This window comes from Equus przewalskii, chromosome 4 (genome assembly GCF_037783145.1).
Source record: "Equus przewalskii isolate Varuska chromosome 4, EquPr2, whole genome shotgun sequence".
In the NCBI taxonomy this organism is placed as follows: Eukaryota; Metazoa; Chordata; class Mammalia; order Perissodactyla; family Equidae; genus Equus; species Equus przewalskii.
The window spans coordinates 3,257,079-3,281,513 of NC_091834.1; the positions used below are offsets into that span (position 1 = coordinate 3,257,079).

Below are 24,435 nucleotides of genomic sequence, written 5' to 3' on the forward strand. Positions count from 1 at the left end.
ACCAGAGGTTCTAGCCAAAGTAATAAGGCAAAAGAGATATTCGGAATGCAAAGGAAGTAGTAAAACTATCATTATTGGCATATGACACATTCTGTATGTAAAAAAACCTGAAGGATCCACAAAAAACTCCTAAACTAATAAATGAGTTAAAAAAATATACAAATATGAATTTTATTCCCATATACTAGTAATAAAGAATTTGAAAATAAAATAATTCCATTCACAATAGCATAAAGAATTTTTTAAAAAGGGAAATACAAGACTTGTACACTGAAAACCATATAACATTACTGAGAGAAATTAAAGAAGATCTAAATAAATGGAGAGAGACATTCCACATTCATAGACTGGAAAAGTCAATATGGTCAAAGACAGAAATTTCCCCCAAATTGATCTATAGGGTCAAGGCAATCCTTATAAAAATTCCAGTAGGGGGCCAGCCCGGTGGCTCAGTGGTTGAAGTTCCGCAGGCTCTGTTGGTGGCCCAGGTTTGTGAGTTCAGATCCCAGGTGCAGACCTGCTCCACTCATCAGCCATGCTGTGCAAGGGTTCCACACGCAAAGTAGAGGAAGTACTGACACAGATGCTAGTTCAGGGCTAATCTTCCTCAAGCAAAAAAAAAGAGGAGTATTGGCAAGAGATGTCAGCTCAGGGCAAATCTTCCTCACAAAAAAAGAAGAAGAAAAAATTCCAGGAGGACGTTTTACAAAAATTGACAAACTGATCCTACAATTTATACAGACAGGCAAAGGACCCAAGAGAACCACACCAATTAAAAAAGATAAGAACAGAGTTGGAGGACTTACACTTCTTGCTTTTCAAACTTACTATAAAGTTACAGTAATCAAGACAGTGTGGTACTGGCTTCAGAATAAGTCAGTGGAATACAATTAAGAGTCCAGAAACAAACCCTTACATTTATGGTTAAATGATTTCCAACAAAGGTACCAAGGTAATCCAGTGGAGAGAGGATGGCCTTTTCAACAAATGGTGCTAAAACAATCTCACAAGCACACAGATTATTTCAGACCCATACCTCACACCATATTAAAACATTAACTCAAAACGGATTCTAGAATTAAATCTAAGAGCTCAAACTACGGTAAGGGCTAAAACTATAATACTTCTAGAAGAAAAATGAGAAAACATAGTGGGAAATCTTGGTGACCCTGGATTAGGCAGAGTTCTTAGATGAAACATCAAAAGCATGATCCAGAAAATTGATAAACTGGACTTGATCAAAATTAAAAGCTTGCACACTTTACAAAACATCACTAAGAAAATGAAAAAATAAGCCATAAACAAGCCCACTTCAGAGTTTTGTTGTGATGATTATGGCAAATAATCCACTTATTACAGAAACTGGCAAACAATACAAATCAGGGCTTTCCTTTTTCAGAGGGCCAGTTTAACAGCACACCACTGACCTCCCTCTCTCTGTTTAAAATTATGAAGCAACCCCCTTCTGTTCTCAGCTTTCTCTACATGCCTCATTCCTACTATATTCTTCTCAGTAACACTTATCACCCTAAGACAGACCATATATGTTATTTGCATTTATTGTCCACCACCTCGACTAGAATAAGCTGCACAAAGGCAGGGACTTTTGCCAGTTTGTTTTCAGCTGTATCCCCAGCACACAGTACATGCCCAAAGCTTTTTGTAAAATGAATGAATGAAATACAACATATGAAAACAGAAATCTGGAGCTGTTTAAGTTTCACTTCCCAGGTAATACAAAAAGAAGGTGCAGAAACTCTCTCTTTAAGAGTACATGCATTAATTGCAGAGCACAGTAAGAGTACCTCAAGATTATCTTCCTTAACAAAAACTGTCCAGAATCCCATACCATTCACTATTCTGAGGTGGACTGGTAAGGAAAGTAGAGCGTATTTTGCAAAAGCTTAATGAGTGGTTACTATGTGCTAGGTACATTTCTAAGCCTTTTACATGTATTAGCCTATCTGATGCTCAAAGTAATCCTAAAAAGTGTTATTATTTTAATCTCCGCTTTACAGGTGAGGAAACCAAGTCCAAAGTCATACAGATACCAAGTGGCAGAACCAGGATGTGAACCTCCAGAGTCAGAACTCTTCCCCACCATGCTATACTGCCACTTGGTCGTTCTGCTGACACAGTCAACCACAGCTCCCACAGCTGAGAACAAAGCTGAACACCAACAGAAAGACGAAGGGTTAAGTCTACGCAAAGAAGACAGTGAGAAAGAGAGGGAAGGAGACGAGAGAGGGAGAAGGCAATTTGAAAGAGGGATATCATGGGAGAAGAAAATTTCAGAAACAGGTCTGGTCAATGGCGCCAAAACAGTTAACAGAAAGGAATAAGGACTGAAGACAGACTACCAAATCTGGTCATTAAAGTCACTGGGAACATTATCAAGGACATTTTACAGACAACAGGCTTTAAGAATGAATGAAATGTTGCCAGTTATACCTCAATAAAGCTGGGGAAAAAATGATGGATGAGAGTTGAGGGAATGGTCATGGAATGGAGATATTTTAAAATACTTAAGGAGAAAGACTACTGGCAGCTTTAAGAGATGGCAGGTAGGATGGAAAGCTTTTATTTTATAAAATGGGGACACACGTAAGTACACATGCTTTTAGAGTTAAAGGTGTTTTGCCAAAAAACTACGCTATTTAAGAATACAATTATATTATTACTAGAATACAATGCTATCAGTGGAATGCATACTCTCAGAGATACACACTTGGACCGCTGAGAACAGCGGACATGCAGTCATGGGTCACCTTATGCTTCATTGTCACACATAATTAATCAATTAAAGTTCTTATGGTGAGCAGACGATAGATAAGAGTTGAATATTGTTAGCATTTTACAAAATGTATTCAATTATATTTTTTGAATTATTTATCTAGATAATTTTAACCAATTTTATTTTAACCAAACTTCTTTGAACAGGAAGCCCACAAAAGATACTCTTACTTGGATTTTTCAGTATTTAAAGGTAAGTTAGTATCAGAGTAATTGTGATGCTTAAAGGAAAAAAATTTAAACAATAATAACAACAAAAACTACTATCAGAAGGAAAAACAAAAAGCACAATTACAAATTATCATCTTTGTAGTGTACCTTGAAAGGGATGTTAATTGCTACCTCCTTAACAATCAAACTCATTAGGAAGAATAAAGCTGGTTTAGGCTGCAAAACTGCTCATTAGCATTCCCATTTGTTCTATTAAGGGCATTTCAAACTTACATGGCAGTATGTCCTTATATCTGTTCTTTTTTACATTTTCTTCTTTTTCTCCAGTGGCTGTGGGATAAATCTTTTCTGTTCTATATTTGGTAGACAATCTTCTTAATCGCTTAAAACACAAAAAAAGAAAAATTCAAGTTTAGAAAAACATTAATATTTTCAAAATTTTAATGATTTAGAAATAGCTCTTCAATGAATTTTGCTAAACCCAGTTCCTCACAACTCATTTTCTTGTTTTTCTAAGCTCACAATACCTCTCCATCCCTCAATAATTAACCCCAAGGGTAATTTCTTTTTTAGCGTAAGTGCAAACATAAGATTAATATTCCAGTACTGAAAGAAAAGGGACACTAGAAATCATTAATAAACACACAGAATACTTAACTCAGTCTTTATTTTGTGTTTTAACTAAAGGTCCCCAAAACTAAGTTTTAAAATCATGCCTAAAAGATCACATATAAACTTCTTTCTTCCTTCTCTCAATATACCTTGAGCACCCATCATGTGCCAGGCTCCTTCCAAGGCATAAGCTAATAATTACTTATAAGACACTGCAAAACAAAGTTCTTTCACGTTGAATTGGAAATGTCCAACAAAGACCAATTCTGCGTATTCACTGCGTTACAGAAGCGGTTTGTGAGTTAGTGACAAGCCCTTACCACATACGGCAGTGGGGATGTTCTTTGGGCTGGAATATTTCTGAACGTCAGTAATACACTTCCTGCTTTCAGAAGCACTGAAAAGTCAGCATTGTGAATCGTTTAAATTCACTACTCAATTACATTGCTGAAATTTAATTTCAAAGGAGCCTACTTTCTTCCAGGTTTAAAGACATATTGAAAGCATTCTGGTTTTACTATTCAAAAAATTATTAAATACAAACTAAATGAAAAAGAAGCCCGGTAACATTTAACTTTCTCACCATTTTATTTTTGCTACTTGTGATACTAAAATTTAAGCAACTAAGAATATTATGTCTGTATTTCTAAAAATCACAGATAGAACTCTAATTCAAGATTCTTAACTTATTCTTGTTATACTTTTACAGCACTTGAAATAATCTTACAAATAGGCACTTACATATAGAATAGTGAGCCTTTTGTTTTTCTTTAAAAACTACTGAACTTTATCACCACAATCTTAGAGATTTAAAGCAGGAATATGCATTTTTTTTCATTACAATGAAAAGACTTACTAGCATCTTGTTTTGCATTGGCACATTGCCAAAGTAAAATCCCCCACATTTATGATGCTATTTCCTGTGGTAATAAAGTTCTCAAAGTAAGCAAGCATACTGGGGGGAAAAAGTGTATTGAAAAGTAAATGGTTGTTGGTGAGGGTGTGCGAAAACCAGAACTTCAGTACCATGCTGGTAGGAAAGAACATTCGCACAACCCCTTGAGAAGGGTGATTTGGCAATTACAAACACCCATAACCCATTAACCAAGGAAGTGTACTACAAATTTGTCCTCTAGATAAACCACACACATGAAACAATGTATGCAGCACAAAGGTACTTACTGAAGCACTGTTTATAAAAACCAAAGACTGTAAACAATCAAAAAAGTCTGTTAATAGAGGACTGGTAAAAAGATTGGTTTTATTCATACAATCAAATATGATACAGCTGAAAACAAATGAGGAAGCTCTTTACATATAGTGATACGGAAATATCTCAAAAATACATATTAAGTATAAAAAGCGGGGAACACAATAGTGTCTATAATACACCACTATTGGTGTTAAGAAAAATAAAAATATATTTGTATTTGCTTGTACACGTGTATAAAATATCTCTGGAAGAGAAACTATTAACAAAGGTTGTTCGTTGTCTGTGGAGAAGAGAAACGGGTAGCTGCAGGAAACAATCAGGAAGGAAACATTACTATACGTCCTTTCATACCTTTTGGATTATATGAATGTATTGCCTATTCAAAAAATTAAATATTAAAAAAAGGGAAAGCAGAAAAGATTGTTCATGATTTCATTACTCCACATTAACAAAGATCCTCCTAGTTACTTCCCATATACATCTTACATACTTAATCAGAATTTTTGTATTTTTTCTGCTCAAAGATTTTCATTTTCAGATATTTATAGTATCTTAATACAGTACAAAATATTCTATGTAAATGTGACTCAGAAGGATATCAATCTAAATAGCTGCAGAAACACAGGAGGAAAAGGAATGTAACTTAGGTAACAATCATTTAAAATATATATATATATATAAAAACTACACAGGAAAGGAAAGGGGGGATGGGTTTAATCATAAAATGTCAACATAATTCTGAAATACCTGCTGCGATCACTCTAAGCATTTCTTCTTTTACATGACAAATTTGAGAAATGTGCAAAACAAAGTTTTTATGTGAAATGATTTTTCATTTCGCATATAAGGAACTTGAGAACACTTTTGTGTACAAATAAATATCTAATTTGCGTTTGAATTTTTATATATGCAGTTTTCTTAAATCCTAGCAGAGCATGAGATGCTCTCTACATCAAGCTTCCAATGAAGAATGTTCTATTAAAATAAGTCTACATAAGCAGTGTACTTAGAAATTTTCACACCGATCAGAGCTACTAATCTCTGATGTAACAGATAAAACAAAGGTGGTCTATTCAACCTAAAAACTTTTTGTACATTAAAAAAAACTCAACATCGAAAGAACTCTACCCAACTGTATTAAAAGGATATCCTCAAGTAGGGACGTATTTCCTAAGCAAAAAACGGGTCAGTTCTATAGTTAGCTGCTTGAATTAAAATTCTAGGTCTGCCACTTTCTAGCTGTATGACACTGAACATTCAACCTGGGTGTCACCTTCCGTAATATGAGGATAACACCGTCACTGAGCAAACGGCCTGGCACAAAAAAATGAGCTCAATAAATGTTTATTATTATTGAGTCAATTACTGAAACTCTTCAAATGTTATTTGCTGCTACAGATTTTTCCTCTTTAAAATCACTACAGATTTATTTCTTTCTTTAAAATCTCTCCTAGATCAGAGATCAAAAGGAGTCACATATCCTGGGACAACTTGTTTGCCTGGGAGTGTTAAGTACTATAAAGCATGCTTCATTCGTACAGTCAAATTTGAGCATGCTGCAGAATCACCTGAAGGGCTTGTTAAAATACAGACGGCAGGGCCCCATCCTCAGAGTTCTTCATTCAGTAGGTCTGAGGTGCAGCCTGAGAATTTGTATTTTTAGTAAGTTCCTAGGTGCTGCTGCTGCTGCTGTCTGGGGCCACGCTTTAAGACCCACGGTATAGGTATAAGGTTCAAGACGAAGGAGTAGTGTGATCAACAGCATGGAGGAATGGAGGCTGACTTCAGTAATTCTTAGGTTCCTCTGTATTTTATGGACAAGACGGCAGCATGAAATAATTGTGAAAAATTGAACTGGGATTTTTCTTGGGAGGTAGAGGACAGATTAGGGATGAAAAAGGAAAAATGGAATTACAAGTAGCAAAAAGAGGGACAGGAGAGATCATAGTTCAAAAGCAAGTGAGAGCAAAAACATGTACCAGCTATAAACAAAAAGAATTCAAAGGTTTTCAGATCAGACTCTAGATAAAACTGGTAGGTATGGCATACAGGAAAACCAAAATTCCTTCTACATTTCTTTTCTGTCTCAAAACATCAGAATAATACAACACTGCATGCACCTGTGTAATTGGTAAAAACAAACAAAAATCCATGAAAAGGTGCTTTCAAGATTCCACTTTAAAAACGTGCCATGATAATCCTCTCCCTGTGTCTTTGTGTATGCTTTCTCTTTGCTTCTGAGTGGTCATTCCACTTTAAGACCTCCGAATCGTACCCATCTTTTAAGGCCTAGTCCCTTCAGAGTTTCTTATCCTCCTTATGCAAAAATAATCTTTCCCTTCTGAGTTCTTTATAAACCTTATATGTACTATTAAGACACCATTTCCTTCTCTTTATGATAAATACATAAAGAGAATACATCTTACTTTCCCTACTAAACTCTAAGCTCCGTGGGTACAAGATCACTGTCAGATTAGTATTTGTAATGCCCTGTACCCCTGGAGCATATTAAACGCTCATATGTTAAATTAACCTTAGATTAAGATTTGAATGCTTGCCCAAACAAAACAAGGTTTTGTTTTCATAACACCACATCAAAATTAATGTCCAAACAGTGCCTGAAGTGCAGGTAGCACCAGAGTGCATTTAACTATATACAATGGAAAGTATGTACACACACAATTTCATTTCACCTTCCTGACCATCATTTCCATTGTCTCTAGGAAAGCGGTTACTAGGAAATTGAGAAACATGCCATCATACACTAAGGAACCTTATTCATAAGCATAGTGCTACGTAACAGACTATATGAGAACAGCACTGAACTAAACACTAATAATTCACTTAAGTTTCACATAATTATTTAATATAATCCTAAAGTAAAGAGGTACTTTGAATCATTTACTGTCTTAACTAGGCAAAAATATTGCTAAATGGTATATTTACATAAGTTATAGATACCACATGCTTTCTTTACCAGGTGTGGGTTTTTCTTTTTTTGTATTTTCTTACACCAGCAAACAAACCCAAACACAGCCTTTAAGAAAGACATTTTCAATTAAGTCTACCCTTAAAAGTTGAAAAAGTCACATAATAAACTCCTTAATTCCATTCTTATCTCAGAATCACTGTTCTAAAAGGCAAGTCTGATCACTTTTAGTCCCACACTTAAAAATCCTCCAATGGGTCTACCACCTCCAAGATAAACCACCAATTTCTTAGTTTAATTATAACATATTTTGAATGCTGCCTGTCCAATGTCCTAGCTTCTTTTTATAACACTCTCTCACTTAAGAGTTTCATGCTCCAGCCATACAGAATTATCCACCATCACCACCACAAGCAACTCTCCACCCTCTGATATCAGTTTCACAAATTATTCTTGCTAGTGACTTAACAGAAGGACCTGGCTAAAGTGTTATTTCCTTTGTGAAGTCCTTCTTGAACCTTCCCTTCTCAACTGTTCCTCAGGCCCCAGCACTGAGGAGTTAAGAAGACATTGCTCTATTACCACTTGTGAAAAGTATTTCAACACTGGTCTGTCTCAGTCACTAGACTATAAAGTTGAAGGCAGGAACTGGACTATCTTATTGGACTTTATAGACCAATACCTAATACATACAAATCATATTAAAAATGGGTGGATTCAAGAATTACTTATTGAGCCTTCTCAGACAAGTCAGTATATCTCTAATATATTAGATTTTTTTTTAAAGATTTTATTTTTCCTTTTTCTCTCAAAGCCCCCCCGGTACACAGTTGTGTATTTTTAGTTGTGGGTCCTTGTTTTTAAGTTGTGGCATGTGGGACGCCGCCTTAGCAAGGCTTGATGAGCAGTGCCATGTCCACGCCCAGGATTTGAACTGGTGAAACCCTGGGTCGCAGAAGAAGAGTGCACGAACTCACCCACTCGGCCACGGGGCCAGCCCCATAATATCTTACAATTTTTGATGCAAATAAAAACTGAGTTTAATATTCACTTTGTTTTCGAAGTTCCAAATTATTTTCTCTTTATTTCGTAAGACACAAAAAGTTTATTCCCCTAATCTTAAATCAATAAACTGCTTCTCAAAGACCTCTAAAAGTCATAGGCAAAATGCCTATCCTCTTTAAGGTATCCATTTGTGTGTTAAGATTTGAGTTCTTTAAAAGGATCGAACAATGTGACTGCTGATCTAAGGACCGAGGCTAATGAGAAGGAGTTGTGAGATGTCTGCTGAATGTCTCCTGTCAAACAGCTACCTATCTACTGGACTGCCCACTGGGTGTCTCCTGGGCATCAGAAACATGTCCAAACAGCACCATCCAACAGGTGCTCAAGCCTAAGAGCTGGGAATCCTTCTTGATTCCTTCCTTTACCCCCCTCACCTTCAACATCCAAACCATCAGCAAGTTGTATTAGCACCACCTCTAAAATTTATCTAGTTCTCTTCGTATTCACTGAACAGACTTAGAATTCAGAACACATTTAGACAGACACAAGTATTGCACTTAATTGTTGGCTGGATTTTAAATTAGGACAACTAAGAAAACAAATGGATACAAAAAGTAATGGAGCTAAAATGGAAATTAAGTTAAATCAAATTCTTTTTGGAGTAAGATGGGATGCAAATAAATTAAATATTGCAGACTTCTCATGCTCTGTTACTAGGCCAGACACTACTGCCTCAAATTCCTCAATGTCATAACACTAAAAAACAGTAAGGAGCTTCATAAGACAGTACTTAAAGTAAACATGCACACAAGAATATACAAATCTTAAAACTGTACCTTAAAGTGAAATAAAATTACTTTAAGCTTAAGAGTTATATTGCAGCAAAATAAAAGAATACCTAACTCATAAAATGCTTTTGCCACTGCTCTGAAAAATATCCGAGGCAACTGCTGGAGAATCTATCTGAATTTTAAAAGGTAGGGGGTTTGGCACATAGTTGGCATTCAATAATAACTGTTAAATGAATAAATTCATCTGGTTTTATACCTGAAATATTTAATTGTCCTCGGTCACAAAAGCCACTCAATCGTAACGCTAAGTTATCACACTATCTACAAGTTGCATCATTAAGCCAAAATAAATTTTTTTTAAAACCCCATAGTAATGGCAGCAAGTAGTAAAATCAGAGTATAATTTCCACCACAAGTATACTATCTCTAATTGGCTGTTCTTAAATCTTCACAAACATATTTATATAAAAATATGCATACCACTAATAATACTGTTACAAGCAACTAAAACAACCCAAGGGTCTTTCAATCATACAACTGCAATGTCCACCTTTAACTGCAAAATATGCAACTTCAACTTTCAAAATGTATCTTCCTATCTTTGTTTATGCTTTACCTATTGCTGCATGACAGATTAACTTATCTGTCATTCTTTTTTAGATACTCATAGCTAAGCCTTCTCATTTGAAGCTAAGTCAGGACTGATACTAAAAGGACATACTTTGAAGTAAATGAGGGCTGAGCTGACGCGTCTTTAGGTAACAAAATGATTTTCTTTGTTCATGTTGATTCTGATGCTTCAGTTATTTTCCTAGTAGTCTGCCAAGCAAACTCCTTGCTTTCTTCTAGCTCAGTACAGAAATCATCTTGCTGAAACATTTCCTGAGACTAGTACGGGCACCCACTCCCATCTTCCACTTCCTCTCAAATTGCTTCCTCATCTCTGACCACAGCCCTTTAAACAGACCTCTAATCTAGGACACATCACAACGCACAGTAATTATACACGCACACATACCATCCCTGATACAACGTGAACTCCCTGAAGATGCAGACCGTATCTTCCTCTTCTATTAATTAATACCAGCTACTACCAGCACAACCCATGACAAACGGTAGCAAGTCAATAAACTGTTTCGGTCTCCTCAGGTGGTAAGGTTCAGAGAAAATGGATGCAAATCAGAACTGACCAGTATACTTGAGAAACAATTTTCTCTCCCTGCTTACATTTCATTACTACTTCACAATGGAACAGCTTTGAGACAGAGAAGCTGGGGTTCAATTTCTAGTTCCATCAACCAGCAAAGGAAATCTCAACACAGCAGCTTTATAATCCTCCCTAAATGAGTGTAGCTATAGACCTTAATTTTGACAATTTGTTTTTAAATAAAACTTTGTACTACAGACTGTATATTTAAAAATAATAAATATGGCAAGGCATAAAAACTAAAAGAAGAAAAGGTAATAAAAAATTTCACAACAAGCCTATAACTGTTTTTTGCACAGCCTGGACAAGAAGCAAATGTTTTTTCTTTCTTAAGAAAGGCGCTTGTTTTCTGGTTGGAAAAGAAAATACAATGTTTTCTCAAAATTGAAATAAGAAGATATAATCCAAGTTTATTCCCTCTCTACCTCCAAGCTATATTCCTATGGAAATAAAATAGAATCTCATTTAAATTAAGAGAACAATAAAATCGTTTTGTCATATATATTACATATATTAATTTTATTGAAATAAAGACATTTAATACAGAAAATGGAAAAGAAAAGTGTTCCCAGGTTGATTATTTTTGTTTCTACTCACCAAGCCCTCACCTTCTCTTTCATCTGTTTCTTCACCATCCTGTATCTAATGCCTCTCTAACCATTTAACTCATGCAACCAGTCGTTCCCTATTTTCCAGGTCAATCCTAATTCAAATGTTTTGTCCCACTGTCCCTCGAGCAAACAGCTCAGAAATTCCAAAATCTGGGTATTAAAACTATGGTTCCTGACTATGCCACCCCTCACCTGATTATGTGTCTTGACTGGAGAAAACACCATCACCATAGTCTCTTTCACCCTTTAGTCTACTTTGGGGAATACTCTGCCAAGCCCAGACTCTCAAAGTATTTCAAAGCAATCCATCTCTAATCTTATCATTTCTTAATACATAATATATATATACAATAAAATTGAGAATATTGAGTCCCAGCTTTAACACATTAAGCCATAATAACACCAACTGTTCAACTAAAAAATAAAACAAAGAAGACCCCCAAATTAACAGCATGGATGCAGAATTCATATTTATCTTTGCAAAAACAAATATAGCACAGGAAGAGTGACCTTTGCAGTTTAAGAAAGTTCAATACATATTTACCACTATGGAAATAAATTATTTTTTGCTAGGCCAGACTGCCACAAAGATGTGGTCAACAGACCAAAGTTTTACAGAGAAACCTGCACTTCCTGGTGAACCATTAACTCTTGAACTCCCTGAAACTTTCATTCTCCCCTTTACCACTGTTACTGAAGCTACTTTTACGAAATCACCAATAATCTCCAAAAGGCCTCAAAACCTCAGAAGCCTCAATTCCTACAAAGTGTTTAACACAGATGAACCGCCCCTTGTTAAAACCCCTTTCTTAGATTCCATGAAACAAGTGTCTCTTGATTCTCCTCTTACCCCGCTCGTCAGTCCTCTCTGGCTCCTGTTTCCAGGCCCCAAACGTATGTGTTCTCTGCACAACTGTTTTCGCCCCAAATTTCTTCCTTTGTCAAGTGTATCCCCTCCCTTCCATGCCTTTAACTATTACATCTATCAAGATCTCAAAAATCTCTATTTCTAGTCCTGACTTTTCCGTTCCAGTTCCATTTTCAAAGTGCTACCGAACATCCCCAACAGCAATTCAACCTAACTAGACAGAAAGGAATTCATCTGATTTTTCAAACGCTTCTGTGTCCCTTTTCATTTTCATGGCACCTTGGCCCTCCTCACCTACTCGGGCTTAAAACCTCTAGTATTGTTGGACTTTTCCCCCTTATCTGTCCACTTGCTTCCTCTCACATCCAATCAGTTTCAAGTTCTGGTGGGTCCACCTCAGTAAACATCTCCCAAGCTCGGCCCTTACTTTCTAGTCCCACTGCCAATGACGAAAGACAGGTGTTTTAATATAGGACCACAGGTAACTTAATTTCCTTTCCTTTAACTACATTGTCTTTTCAATTAAAAATAAAAAGATTTAAGAAATCCTTTGAATGATGAGGAAAAAGGGAAAAGAAATACTATAAATAACTAATTAACGTATGTCCAGGAGTCGAGACATAAGCAATGCGTTTATGTCATCAGACCGTGTATCTAAGCACCCTACACAGCATCGAGCATGACGACGCCTTTAAACATGTAAAAGGTGAGATTTAACAACACGTGAAACATTCAAGGGAAAATTTTAATTAGCTGCCTCAGATGAGCAGAACTGTTATTGAAACTAGCAGATACCAAAATATCTTCATTTGTATACCCAAATATTGCCAAATTTTTGTTCCTAAAGGCCATTTTAATCCCTTTTGTGTGTGTACCCTAAGATTTGGTGCCATACCTGAGGAGGAGACTTCAGATCACACTGTTCATTACCAGCTCCAATTCCTGTTAAAAACTCAGAAAGCAATTTTTCTTTTTTCAGAAAGCAATTTTTAACTGCATACTGCAAGTCTATTTAGACTGCAATAGACAAAATAAATCATGGGCCAAATTCTGGAATGGTAGAATAAATTGTCATTGACATTCTCCCTAATCCTTCCATAATCAATCTACACAGCGACCACATACATCCTAATTGTTATACATCCGAAAACCTGAAAATTACCCAGCAAACCAGACTAAATTTACAAGCCATATTTTTGCACCTTTCCATTCCAACTCCCCAAGTCTAGTAACACATAAAGCATTACTATTAAGGGATCTGTTGTACCAATTTTTCCTATCAACGTATAAAAACATTCTTTGTGGGGTTGCCCTGTGGCCGAGTGGTTAAGTTCACACGCTCTGCTTCAGCGGCCCAGGTTTTCATTGGCTCGAATCCTGCGCGCAGACATGGCACTGCTCATCAGGCCATGCTGAGGCGGTGTCCCACATGCCACAACTAGAAGGACCCACAACCAAAAAACATCCAACTATGTAGTGGGGGGATTTGGGGAGAAAAAGCAGAAAAAAAAAAGGAGATTGGCAACAGTTGTTAGCTTAGGTGCTAATCTTCAAAAAAAAAAAATTCTTTGTATAAGGTATTTATGTTTTTAAGACGAAAAATTAAGTGTAATAAAGGATTTACTTTAATACAATCATTAGCATTTTTCAAAGAGGAGAGACCAAGCAGAGGTGAAGTTAGGTTGGGTTGCCAAACTTTTGTTCACCGAATTCCGTTTTAGAGCCAGCGGGGCCGAGTGGGCAAGTGCTTGCGCTCCGCTTCGGTGGCCCCGGGCTCACCAGTTTGGACCCTGGGTGCAGACCCACGCCCTGCTTGTAAAGGCATGCTGCAGCGGTGCCCACACAGAGGAAACACAACGACCTACAACCAGGAGATACGACCATGCACTGGGGCTCTGGGCAGAAAAAAAAGAGGAAGACTGGCAACAGATGTTAGCTCAGAGGCAATCTCCCTCACCAAAAAAAGCATACTTAAAAAAAATTGCGTTTAAAATTCTCAATAGAAACAGAGTTTGGCAATTCCTTAAAAGGATAGTTATTACCACATGACCAGCAAGTCCATGCCTAGGTACATACCCAAGAAAATTCAAAATATATGTCCACACAAAAACTTGAACACAAATGTTCATAGCAGCATTATTAATTAGAACCAAAAAGTGAAAAGAACTCAAATGTTCATCATACGATGAACAAATAAACAAAACATGGTATAGTCATGCAAGGGAGTATTATTCAGCCATAAAAAGGAATGAAGTACTAAAACATTCTCAAGAGATGAATCTTGAAAACATCACGCTAAGTGAAAGAAGTCAGACACAAAAAGCACATATTATATGACCCCATTTATATGAAATGTCTAGAAGAGACAAATGCATAGAGACAGAAAGTAGATCAGTGGTTATCAGGATGCCGGGGTGAGGGAGGAACAAGGTGTGACTGGTAATGGGTATGGGGTTTCTTTTGGGGGTGACGAAAATGTTCTCAAACTGGACATTGCTAATAGATGTCCAACTTTGTGACTATACTAAAAACCAATGAAACGTATATTTTAAAGAGGTGAATTTTAAGATACATGAATTAATCTCCATAAATGTGAATTTATCAACAAAGCTGTTATAAAAAGTTCTTAATGGGAGGTTAGGGGATATTGTTGATAACAATCACTGGCAGCTCCAGAGCAGGCTGACCAGGGCACATTCAGTTCCACCTGCTAATGAGGAACACGCAGCCTCCTCAAATTGAGTCTTCCTCAGCCTCTCTTCTTCACTGCAGGCCTTCATTAGGACATTGACACCACAGGGCCAGACACAACAAGAACACAGATTCTGATCTAAACAGGAGTAACATGAAGAAATTACAAATGAACAATCAGGTCTATTAGAAACTTTGGCCAGTGAACTTAGCACATAACTTTTCCAGAAAAGGATAAGTAAGTATGATGAACAGGAAAGATAAAAGTATGCAGTTTTAAACATGAGTTGATGCCCAAACCATAGTAATAAAGCTAGACAACTAATTTGGAAGACTAGATGTTTAAGAGGAGAAGATAGTAAGAAGAAAATTCGGGAGAGGGCAGGATATTGGTAAGGCAAGATTACGGTGTAAGTCTAAGTCCTATAACTTCTATAACTCTAACCCAGGACTGCGAAGGAAAACTAAAATAAAAGAACTAACCCCAAACCTGGGTAATTAGGCAAATATGTGTTCGCAAAGTTTTAGTATATTTCTCCAGGGAAATTAATTGGAAGTTATTTTTTATACCAAACATTCAGATTCCTTGCAAAAAGTATTTCATTCCGGCATTATTTTAGACTTGGTCCTGAAAGCCAGACCACACTACTACAAAGAGAGGTGCACCCCAAGTTACCAAGGGCATGATTTTGTCTTCAAATATCTCTTCATAATAATAAGCAGTGCTCCTTTTTCTTACAACATGTAAAATCAAACAAAAAGGCCAAACCTCAATCATGATAAAAACTAAGACCTACCTATAAACAATTATCAAGATTTCTGCAATACTTTTAATAAAAACACACACTTATGATGTAGAGGAAACACAAAACTAAGCCAAAATTTTAAATAAAACATGTGACATTTTGACAACTTTTGAAACCATGGTCAAAGCTGACGCATCAAGGCTGCCCCAGGGAGAGAAGCCCAAGGCATCCTGCCCTCCTTACCGATCTCCATCTCCTCCGGGAAGACCTGATCCTATGCAAAGTTACAGGACCACCCAATAAACAGACCCCACCTGCACTGATAACACTTTAATGATTTTTTACATAATCTTTCCCTTGTCTGGTAAAGAAATAACTCACATACCCACGCCTTATAAATTTAGCCCTTCCCTCAACACACTGCAGCTCTTCATGCCCATGGGTCCTGTCCCAAGCTATCCTCTGAATAAAAGAGCACTACTACCAGACCTTGAGAGTCCAAGAGATCTTTCTTTTGACTCCTAGGCTCACGAGCCTGCATCAAAAGTCACTGAAGAGAATTTACTAACATTTCCTCCAGCAGAAACTTCACTGAGACAAGCAGAAGATATGTGAATCTGTACAGCAATCTTGGAGGAAAAATGATAAATAACTGAAACTTTAGCTGATTCTAAGAACTATTAATTGAAGTGGAATTATGATGCCACATTAACTGTCTTATGTGATGAGAGCATTTTACCTTGAAAATGAATCACAAGTTTGTTTTATTATGATTGTCAAACTTTTATAAACTGGTGCTTTTGTGTTAAAGATGGAAATACAGAAACACTTTGATATAAAGAACTACAACTCAACTACAAAAACAAACACCACAATTAAAAAATGGGCAAAGGACTTGAGTAGATACTTCTCAAAAGAAGATAAACAAATGGCCAACAAGTATAGGAAAAGATGCTCAACATCACTCACCAGCAGGAAAATACAAATCAAAACCACAAGATAACACTTCATACCCATTACAATGGCTACCATCAAAAAAACAAAATAAATGTTGGTAGGGATGTAGAGAAATTGGAACCTTTGTACACTGTTGGTGGGAACGTAATATGGTACAGCCAATATGGAAAATAGTACAGCAGTTCCGCAAAAAATTAAAACTTGAATTACCTTATGATCCAGCAATTCCACTTCTGGGGTCCATACTCAAAAGAATGGAAAGCAGTTCATTGAACAGATATGTGTACATTCACACTCACAGCAATATTATTCACAACAGCCAAGAGATGTCAGCAACGCAAATGTTCACTGATTGACGAACAGATAAAATATAGTACAGACAATAGAATACTCTTCAGTCTTAAAAAGGAAGACAATTTTGAGACATGGTACAACATGGATGAATCTTAACATTATGCTAGTTGAAATAAGCCAGTCACAAAAAGACAAATACTGTATGATTCCACTTAAATGAGGTACCAAGAATAGTCAAAGTGATAGAGAGAGAAAACAGAATGGGGGCTGCCAGGGGCTTGGGGGAGGGAGGACAGGGGAGTGCTTTAATGGGTACAGAGTTTTAGTTTTGCAAGATGAAGAGAGTGCCAGAGACCGGCTGCAGAACAATGTGAATGTCCTTACCACTACTGAACTGCACACTTACAAATGGTTAAGATGGTAAAGTTTATCTTATTTGCATTTTACCACAACTAAAAATTTTTTTCAAAAAAGGAAAAGAAACCCTTTGTAGTTGTTTGCATAGAAATTAAATGCCCTATCCAGCATAGGAAGGGGGACCAGCTAGTTGTGGGTAAGCGCGACTAAAGTATCTCAGATTACCAGGCCCCACAATACCCACGTATTAGAGAGCTCTACTCTACTCGCGAATTAACTGCGACAATTTTCAAAAAATAATCTACTTTTTCAGTTTGCTGACACACTGGTTCCAGACATTTATAATAAAAGGAAAAAGTAAGATTCAATTATCACCTTCATGAGGACGACTGGTTTCACATCATTTTCTCCTAACCTATGCTATGTGCCAGGTACCGGGCAGACACACAGATGTAGTGGTGAACAGGACAAAACCCCCGCCCTCGTGGAGGACACATTCCAGAGCACATCCGAGTCACGCAGCACTTACCATTCCTGCCTCTTACATCTGTCATGTTTACACGTTTTATCTCATCATTACCACTGTGACCGCCACCAAAGATTATCATTTCCCATCTGCCAGAGATAATCTTTTATATTCCTCTTTATTCCCCCACACTGCTAGTGTCTTCCACGTATCACATAATTAATAAAGCACAGCAAGTCTTTTAGACATAATGGGCGCTGATAACCGCGTTCAGAACATCACATAGCGAACTGGCACCTCCCATCACGCTGATAATACATTCAGTTCAGTAAGTTGAGGTAATAGTTTGTATAACTGAAGAGTATACACTTAAAATGCTACTTGAAATCTGACCTTTGTAGCTTACCATATTGACATATGAAATTGATAAAGAAATGAAGTGTAATTTAAAATAATTTCTCTAAAACAGCATCTCCTTGTCCAAAATAACATACCTGAAGACACTTTGTTTTTGATTCATTTCGTATTACCTACAATGTCACCAAGGAAAGCTTTGAATCTTTTATCACCAGTGGAAAAATGTGCAGAATAAATGGGTCAGATAATACACACATACAAAAATGTCTATTAACATATGCTTAGAGATAAGGTGTGTGTGTGTGTATATATATATGCCTATTTATACACTTATACACATATAATTTAAACACGTAATACGTTACATTTAACATTTTAAATTTATCCAAGCAATACATGCAGATGCTAACATTCAAACCATACCAGTTGCATCGTGGGTTCTCAAAAGCACCCTCAGATTCGATGATTCGTGAGGAAGACTCACAGGCCTATACAAATAGTCGTGTTCACAGCTATCATTTATTACAGCGAAAGGATGCAAAGCAAAAGCAGCAAAGGGAAAGATGCACGAGGCAAAGTGCCGAAGAAACCAGACATAAGCTTTCAAGAATTCTCTCCTAATGGAGTCACATGGGGCCCAACTGATTCCTCCAGCAATGAGTGGTGACAACACCTTGAAATGCTAGCTACCAGGGAAGCTCACGGCAATTCACTGCCCAGAGCTTTTACTGGGGGCTGGTCACAGACATGCTCTGCTTAGCACGAACCACAATTCCAGACTACCAGAAGGAAAGCAGGTGCCCAGCATAAACTCTATTTGTACAGTAAAGGCACAGTGAGCCATTCCTATCATGGAATGATGGGAACCGTCCCCATAGTCCAAGTTCCCAGCCAACGGCCAACCTTGCAAGCAGGCCTTTCTAAGGACAGTCGTCTCAGGCTTGCTCCGTTCGTTATTTTCTGCACACACTACAAAGGGAAAAAGTAACCCCTTCTCCATATCCATAACCACGTTAAAGTCTCTTTATTAATAGATATTTTATGTTGTTTCACAAAGTGCCGAAACCAGCATACCTGGATATACTATTTTATGCACATTCGCAAATATTATAAAGAAAAGATTCCTAGAAGTTGAAATGCTGGGTGGGTCAAAGAATACACACATTATTAACTTTTCTGTTAATTATCATTCACAGCATATGCTCATTTTTCTACTGGAGTGTTCTTTTTATTGATATCTAGAAGCTACTCACATATTTTAGAAAACCATTCTCTACCTATGAAATACGTTGAAAATATTTTATCTTAATCTATTGCTTATCTTTGCATTACCTTTTTTATTACAGACTTTTTTAATTTTTATAAGGTCAAATCTGATCTTTACTATTACATAATATTTGCGCTTTAAATATAAGAGAAAAAGTACTCTAATTCAGATTGGCTTTGCCCTAAATGTTTCATCAGTCTCTTTCTATTGGCTCACTGACTCCCTCTAGACAATTACATAAAAAATAATTTACCCAAATATGGTGGATATTATATCTTTTTTGAATTTGTTTATTTTGAAATACAGTCACGTACCGCTTAACAGATATGGGGACACATTCTGAGAAACACGTTGTTAGGCAATTTTGTTGTTGTGCAAACATCAGAGAGTGTACTGAAGGGGAACAAAATACGCCAACCCAAAATATGCTTCTCTAACATGAGGATTATTTTACGCTGTTTTTAAGAAACATTAAGACTCAGAAAGTTTTTGTCACCTCCCCCTTAACTGCCTAAAAGAATTCAGATCCAGAAACCCATCTCAGGAAGCAGCTATCACTTCAGCACAACACGAACCAGGTGGAAGACAGGGAGGAACCTGGAAAAGTCTGTTTGCTGGACTCCCCTCTGTTTTCCTCTGTTTCTTGTGGCTGAGCACCTGTTTCCAAACGTTTGCTCCTTTTCACCTACCTGTGAACTGCCCTTCTTCCCTTTGAAGTCCCTCCCTCTCCTCACCCCTAACATCTTCTTTTGTCTTTAGCTGAGCATGGTATTTAAGGTGAGAGCTTTGGTCATTTTGAGGAGTTACTCATTTTTCCTGGGTTTGTCCTGTGTATACATGCTATTAAACTTCTGTTTGTTTTCCTCCTGTTAATCTGTCTCATGTCAATTCGATTCTTAGACCAAGAATCTAGAAGGGGAGAGGAAAATTTCTTCCTTCCCTACAGTACTCCTACAAACCTGGATGGCACAGCCTCCTACACACCTAGGCTATATGGTGCTAATCTCATGGGACTACCATCACATATGCAGTCCACTGTTGACCAAAACATCATTATGCAGTACCTGACTATAAAATGAAGAAATCTTATGATTCAGCTACCATTTTATATTACAAAGTGAAGACTAAGGCAAAGTATTCTCTTGCATCACTTTGTGAAGTGACAATTCTTAAGTACCAGCTAATTTCTAATGGGATGAGGCCATTAGTGTGACTCAGGGCTTCACTATCAGCTTGACTTCTTTGAGCCATACAACACTGCTTGTATAAGCCTTAACACTTAATGTGTAGTGTGGGTACACTGGCAATCTCTGGGATTAAATTATGTTAGAGTATATCCCCTATAGTCAAATAAAATTTATTGCTTAAATTATAAATTTTCTGCTGGCTAGAACATTTCATGCATGACAAAGACCAAATCTACTTTTACCTGTGGAAAACTGACAGCATTTATTCTAAAAATTCATACTATTTTAACCAATTCCCTGTTTGATGTCTTAATACTTATGAATTCACCAACAGCCCCATTATATTAGTTATTTCTATAAATGTTCTTTTTGATGCTCTTGTTTAGCGAACGCTGCCACTAACTGCTGTTCCCTGAAGTCTCTTCATTATACCCACCTGTATTTATTTGCTTAAAGGGTTACCTCTACTTGTTAAGTCCGTCCACCAAAATGCACCTACCCTTCTGGAGTCCTTTTGAAAGTCCTTTCTTAAAAGGCATTCCAGGACTCTCCTAACAGTATGTGATTTTTCCCTTTTAAGAATCTTCATTGCACAACAATGTGAATGTGCTTAGTGCCAGTGAACTGTACACTTAAAAATGGTTAAAATGGTAAATACTGTTATGAAGATTTTACCACAATAACAAGTTGCAAAAAAAGGCGTCCTCATGACACTTTGTCCCACAGTATTGTGTTCAGTTTTGCATTAGTTATGTGCATACATCTTTATTTCCCCATCTCTACTGAAAATTCCCTCAGGAAAGGGATCAGATAAGCCCCACTGCCATTCAAATAGGTTGAATTTACCAGAAAAGTCAGAAATAACTCACTCTCTTGGAAATGAAGCAAAGAGGATAATTCTGTATCTGACTGACTCCAAGTCTGATGTGATTAAGAAATATAGTGACCATTTAACACCCGTTTTTACAACTTTAATAGGTGAAAGGGAGCCTAATCGTCCTCGTTTTACACACTGAATTAGTGCTAACCTCTACCCTCAATGGAGTTTTGTTTCAATGAAGTTGTTTTATCAATATAACAAACTTTGAAACTATAGGGAGGGCCCACAGTACTTATCAACATACACACTAACTAGCAGAGTACTAAAGGCAGATGAACAGAAGGGCTTGACTGATAAGTCTGCAGAGACGGAGCCATCTCCTCCTTCCACCCCGTGACTAAAAATGGTTCACACACAGCATTAAAAAAAACAATTCCATGTTAACAGACACGGGGCACTAACATGTCCAATCCATACTCAAGTATATTTAAGGCAAAAGGCTGACAAATACATAGTTGACAGCCAGCATAAAACTTAGATTCTACAGTGTCAGGCCACCACTTATTTCAAAGGTTCTGCCAGTCAGTCTCTCCCCCGAGTGAGGAAGGAAAGATGCTGCTGCTGGTGCCGACATCGGCACTGAAAGAGGCACGAAACCTAAGCGATACGAGCACAGGTTTGCTAGTTGTAATAGTTCTGCCACTTTCTACTCATGTGACCTTGCGCAAGTTCAGTTTCCTCGTCTGTAAAAACTGGGCTTGAATTAGTCTGAGAATACAATGCAAATGCCCTGGTGACATTTTTTGCAGTTTATTATATAAACCAGGTTTACAGAATTATACAAACACGGTTATTTGCGTTGTCTGCTAAACATACGTTGTAAGCATATCACAGTGATAAATTTATTTAACAAGATTTACAAAGCACCTATCATGTGGCCACTGGCTAGGTACCAAAAGTATAAAGACAAGACAGATCCAGGCCACTGGATCTCTGAACCTCTGAATCTGGATCTCTGGCTACTGAAGACCTCATAACCTAGCAACAGAAACAGAAAAATAAATACGAATTGTAATATGATATCGTGAATTATAATAGAGGTAGATACAAAGTGTATGGAAGCAAAAAAGGAGAAAAGGTAAGTTACGTTACACCTTTACTCTGTCACACCCAATTTATTCCATCCACAGTTTTCTGCCACGTGATGTGGACCATTTAATGGTTGCTACTCCCACCTCGCCCACACTGACGCACCTTCAAGGGGGAAAGCTCTGCACAGTATGACCCACTATTGGAGGCCTACTGCTCCCAGTGCCCCCACCAAGCTGAAGGCCAACTCTGCATCTGTTTCCTCACCTAAACAGCATCTGCTCACTGGGCTGTACTGAGAATTAAGAGAGTTCATTAAGCACAAATGCCATGGCACCAACTCAACACTCGCAGGGTTTTGTAATCACTTCCTTGATTCCATAATCCCCGGGCTTTAAGGCAGCTCTGGTTGCGGTGGACAACCATCTTGTTTCAAGGTAGAGGACAAGGTAAACAGCAGCACAGAGTGGCAGCACAGAGGGAAGAAAGGGGAGAAGAGGAGGTCCAGGACTAAGCGAGGAGAGAATAATAAACCAAATCAACCCATTAGCTTTTGACTCGCCCTCACTCCCTTCCCCAACTTCTCTTTTCCCTAAAATGCCTACAGGTTTATTTTTCAGGACAACTCATATATATGACACAATTTCATGAATAAGGGTAATTCTCCCACTGCTTTAAAAAATAAAATATAATCCATTCTTACCTATTAACAATTGCCTAAATCCACGTAATATCTTCCATTCTTCAAAAAAAAAAAAAAAATTTTTTTTTTTTAGGAAGACTAGCCCTGAGCTAACATCTGCTGCCAATCCTCCTCTTTTTGCTGAGGAAGACTGGCCCTGAGCTAACATCCATGCCCATCTTCCTCTACTTTCTATGTGGGACGCCTACCACAGCATAGTGTGCCAAGCGGTGCCATGTCTGCACCGGGGATCCAAAGTGGCGATCCCCGGGCTGCCAAAGCAGAACGTGCGCACTTAACCGCTGTACCACCGGGCCGGCCCCCCACCCCCAAAAGATTTTTTAATGCATATTTGTCATACCCTCTTCTTAGTGCCTTTGACAAGGTCACCCATGACTCCTAATTGCTAAATCTAGGTTTAAATCCAAATTCTCTTTGAAACTCCTTGATCCAGTTGGCCTCTGCACCACGCTCCAGGTTCTGCTCCTAACTCTCCAGCACCGAGAGTTTATCACTCTCAAGCAGATACTTAAGTGTCTCTAATGTTCTGTATTTCTCTGTTATTCTCAGTGTATGTTCTTAATCTCAGAAATCTCTTCTTCCATGAGTTCAATGAACACACATACACAAAAAAATTAGAGATCTATAGGGCCAACCATGAAATTGGCCTGAGATCTAAATTCACTTCAAACTCAATACACCTAAAATTGAACTCAGTACCCAACTCCTCAAACTCACCCTTCCTCTTGTACTCCCTAGCTCATCACTATCATTTAGTGTCCAAGGCTGCTTGGCTAAGCTCCTCCCTTCCTCACCCTCCAATATCACCAAGTCTTCTGAATGCTACCTCAGATTCATGCCTTTTCTTCATATTCACTGTCATTGTCCTCAGGCCCTCCTGCTTGAACTACTGAAAGAGCTTTCTAAGTGGTCTCTGCTTCTGTCTTTATTCCTCTACATTTTCTTCTCCACACGGCAGCCCAAGCGATCCTGTTACAATGTAAGATAACATCACACCTAAGAGTAAAAGCCAAAAGGTTCTCATCTCCCCTAGAGGAAAAGCCCAAGTTCTTACAATGACCTATAAGAACCTGGATGGTCTGCCGCAACTCCCAAACCCACCGCAAACCTACTACTCTCTTCCTACCCCTTCTGCTCAAGCACACTGGCTTCCTCGACATCCTTCAACACTCTTAACAAAGATCTTGGGCACTTAATGTCCTTTCTGTCTGGAAAGTCCTTCTCGCAGATAACTGCAGGGCTCACTTCCTCACTATTTCAAGTCTTGGTTCAAAGTCTTAACCATCCATGTAATAAGAATA

General features: G+C 37.7%; 1 protein-coding gene across 2 annotated transcripts in view; it reads right to left on the minus strand.

Annotated features, from left to right (window-relative positions):
• PTPN12 (protein tyrosine phosphatase non-receptor type 12) overlaps positions 1-24,435 on the minus strand; it is an 89,080-nt gene that overhangs the window by 46,853 nt on the left and 17,792 nt on the right. For both annotated transcript variants that reach the window (XR_011539372.1, XM_070617014.1), the window contains exon 2: positions 3,238-3,346. Coding sequence is in view for 1 of the 2 variants with exons in the window: in XM_070617014.1 (XP_070473115.1) it covers positions 3,238-3,346 (109 nt within the window). In the remaining variant the exon portion in view is untranslated. The remainder of the gene's footprint in view (positions 1-3,237; positions 3,347-24,435) is intronic.